The sequence below is a fragment of the Triticum aestivum genome, chromosome 4B (genome assembly GCF_018294505.1).
Source record: "Triticum aestivum cultivar Chinese Spring chromosome 4B, IWGSC CS RefSeq v2.1, whole genome shotgun sequence".
NCBI lineage: Eukaryota > Viridiplantae > Streptophyta > Magnoliopsida > Poales > Poaceae > Triticum > Triticum aestivum.
In genome coordinates, this window is record NC_057804.1 from 642,482,218 (window position 1) to 642,485,899 (window position 3,682).

At 51.8% G+C, this 3,682-nt stretch overlaps 1 protein-coding gene across 1 annotated transcript; it reads right to left on the bottom strand.

Moving 5' to 3' along the window:
- Positions 1–259: 259 nt before the first annotated feature.
- Positions 260–966, bottom strand: LOC123090327 (uncharacterized). The gene is made up of 2 exons (XM_044511679.1): positions 714–966; positions 260–600 (listed from the first exon to the last, which is right to left on the bottom strand). Exons 1-2 carry the CDS (start codon positions 964–966, stop codon positions 260–262), a joined length of 594 nt encoding a protein of 197 aa, XP_044367614.1.
- Positions 967–3,682: the final 2,716 nt, after the last annotated feature.

Sequence of the window (3,682 nt, forward strand, 5' to 3'; positions counted from 1 at the left end):
TAGCTTTCTCCGCAGGGAGGGTTATGACGCCCATGCTCCCTGTTGGAACCACAATCCGTATGAACCCTGTTGGAACTTGTAGTCATCTGGTTTCTGTCAACCGTGTTGTTGGCCAGGTTGAGCTGAAGTGTGCCCCCTGAACCATCAGGACGAGGTCCATCTAATACAACAAATGCCACAGAGTATATATGTTAGCGAATATCGAAAGCAAGAAGATGTGTGTAATTAATTGCTGAATGGGTGCATGAGGAACAGAGAACTAGCTGAGCGAACCTGGAGCTGGTGGAGCCTGCTCGGAGGCCGTAGCGTCTCTGGCTACTTGAGCAGCTGGATCAAAACCACGATTGGGCTTGGTCTTTCTCTTGGGTCGTGTCGAGCCATTCTCTTCGGCCTTGGAGTCCTGGGACGCACCAGGGGACGTGACAATTCCGTGCGGAGAATAGCTTTCTCCGCAGGGAGGGTTATGACGCCCATGCTCCCTGTTGGAACCACAATCCGTATGAACCCTGTTGGAACTTGTAGTCATCTGGTTTCTGTCAACCGTGTTGTTGGCCAGGTTGAGCTGAAGTGTGCCCCCTGAACCATCAGGACGAGGTCCATCTGATACAACAAATGCCACAGAGTATATATGTTAGCGGATATCGAAAGCAAGAAGATGTGTGTAATTAATTGCTGAATGGGTGCATGAGGAACAGAGAACTAGCTGAGCGAACCTGGAGCTGGTGGAGCCTGCTCGGAGGCCGTAGCGTCTTTGGCTACTTGAGCAGCTGGATCAAAACCACGATTGGGCTTGGTCTTTCTCTTGGGTCGTGTCGAGCCATTCTCTTCGGCCTTGGAGTCCTGGGACGCACCAGGGGACGTGATAGTTCCGTGCGGAGAATAGCTTTGTCCGCAGGGAGGGTTATGACGCCCATGCTCCCTGTTGGAACCACAATCCGTATGAACCCTGTTGGAACTTGTAGTCATCTGGTTTCTGTCAACCGTGTTGTTGGCCAGGTTGAGCTGAAGTGTGCCCCCTGAACCATCAGGACGAGGTCCATCTGATACAACAAATGCCACAGAGTATATATGTTAGCGGATATCGAAAGCAAGAAGATGTGTGTAATTAATTGCTGAATGGGTGCATGAGGAACAGAGAACTAGCTGAGCGAACCTAGAGCTGGTGGAGCCTGCTCGGCGGCCGTAGCGTCTCTGGCTACTTGAGCAGCTGGATCAAAACCATGATTGGGCTTGGTCTTTCTCTTGGGTCGTGTCGAGCCATTCTCTTCGGCCTTGGAGTCCTGGGACGCACCAGGGGACGTGACAATTCCGTGCGGAGAGTAGCTTTCTCCGCAGGGAGGGTTATGACGCCCATGCTCCCTGTTGGAACCACAATCCGTATGAACCCTGTTGGAACTTGTAGTCATCTGGTTTCTGTCAACCGTGTTGTTGGCCAGGTTGAGCTGAAGTGTGCCCCCTGAACCATCAGGACGAGGTCCATCTGATACAACAAATGCCACAGAGTATATATGTTAGCGGATATCGAAAGCAAGAAGATGTGTGTAATTAATTACTGAATGGGTGCATGAGGAACAGAGAACTAGCTGAGCGAACCTGGAGCTGGTGGAGCCTGCTCGGAGGCCGTAGCGTCTTTGGCTACTTGAGCAGCTGGATCAAAACCACGATTGGGCTTGGTCTTTCTCTTGGGTCGTGTCGAGCCATTCTCTTCGGCTTTGGAGTCCTGGGACGCACAAGGGGACGTGATAGTTCCGTGCGGAGAATAGCTTTCTCCGCAGGGAGGGTTATGACGCCCATGCTCCCTGTTGGAACCACAATCCGTATGAACCCTGTTGGAATATGTAGTCATCTGGTTTCTGTCAACCGTGTTGTTGGCCAGGTTGAGCTGAAGTGTGCCCCCTGAACCATCAGGACGAGGTCCATCTGATACAACAAATGCCACAGAGTATATATGTTAGCGGATATCGAAAGCAAGAAGATGTGTGTAATTAATTGCTGAATGGGTGCATGAGGAACAGAGAACTAGCTGAGCGAACCTAGAACTGGTGGAGCCTGCTCGGCGGCCGTAGCGTCTCTGGCTACTTGAGCAGCTGGATCAAAACCACGATTGGGCTTGGTCTTTCTCTTGGGTCGTGTCGAGCCATTCTCTTCGGCCTTGGAGTCCTGGGACGCACCAGGGGACGTGACAATTCCGTGCGGAGAATAGCTTTCTCCGCAGGGAGGGTTATGACGCCCATGTTCCCTGTTGGAACCACAATCCATATGAACCCTGTTGGAACTTGTAGTCATCTGGTTTCTGTCAACCGTGTTGTTGGCCAGGTTGAGCTGAAGTGTGCCCCCTGAACCATCAGGACGAGGTCCATCTGATACAACAAATGCCACAGAGTATATATGTTAGCGGATATCGAAAGCAAGAAGATGTGTGTAATTAATTGCTGAATGGGTGCATGAGGAACAGAGAACTAGCTGAGCGAACCTGGAGCTGGTGGAGCCTGCTCGGCGGCCGTAGCGTCTCTGGCTACTTGAGCAGCTGGATCAAAACCGCGATTGGGCTTGGTCTTTCTCTTGAGTCGTGTCGAGCCATTCTCTTCGGCCTTGGAGTCCTGGGACGCACCAGGGGACGTGATAGTTCCGTGCGGAGAATAGCTTTCTCCGCAGGGAGGGTTATGACGCCAATGCTCCCTGTTGGAACCACAATCCGTATGAACCCTGTTGGAACTTGTAGTCATCTGGTTTCTGTCAACCGTGTTGTTGGCCAGGTTGAGCTGAAGTGTGCCCCCTGAACCATCAGGACGAGGTCCATCTGATACAACAAATGCCATAGAGTATATATGTTAGCGGATATCGAAAGCAAGAAGATGTGTGTAATTAATTCATGAATGGGTGCATGAGGAACAGAGAACTAGCTGAGCGAACCTGGAGCTGGTGGAGCCTGCTCGGCGGCCGTAGCGTCTCTGGCTACTTGAGCAGCTGGATCAAAACCACGATTGAGCTTGGTCTTTCTCTTGGGTCGTGTCGAGCCATTCTCTTCGGCCTTGGAGTCCTGGGACGCACCAGGCGACGTGACAATTCCGTGCGGAGAATAGCTTTCTCTGCAGGGAGGGTTATGACGCCCATGCTCCCTGTTGGAACCACAATCCGTATGAACCCTGTTGGAACTTGTAGTCATCTGGTTTCTGTCAACCGTGTTGTTGGCCAGGTTGAGCTGAAGTGTGCCCCCTGAACCATCAGGACGAGGTCCATCTTATACAACAAATGCCACAGAGTATATATGTTAGCGGATATCGAAAGCAAGAAGATGTGTGTAATTAATTGTTGAATGGGTGCATGAGGAACAGAGAACTAGCTGAGCGAACCTGGAGCTGGTGGAGCCTGCTCGGCGGCCGTAGCGTCTCTAGCTACTTGAGCAGCTGGATCAAAACCACGATTGGGCTTGGTCTTTCTCTTGGGTCGTGTCGAGCCATTCTCTTCGGCCTTGGAGTCCTGGGACGCACCAGGGGACGTGATAGTTCCGTGCGGAGAATAGCTTTCTCCGCAGGGAGGGTTATGACGCCAATGCTCCCTGTTGGAACCACAATCCGTATGAACCCTGTTGGAACTTGTAGTCATCTGGTTTCTGTCAACCGTGTTGTTGGCCAGGTTGAGCTGAAGTGTGCCCCCTGAACCATCAGGACGAGGTCCATCT

Excerpts from the sequence above, each read along its gene's own strand:
- LOC123090327 (XM_044511679.1), bottom strand. The coding sequence starts at position 966 with ATGACTACAAGTTCCAACAGGGTTCATACGGATTGTGGTTCCAACAGG. Across the intron at positions 601-713 it reads GCAGGCTCCACCAGCTCCAG|ATGGACCTCGTCCTGATGGT; the intron begins GTTCGCTCAGCT and ends TTGTTGTATCAG.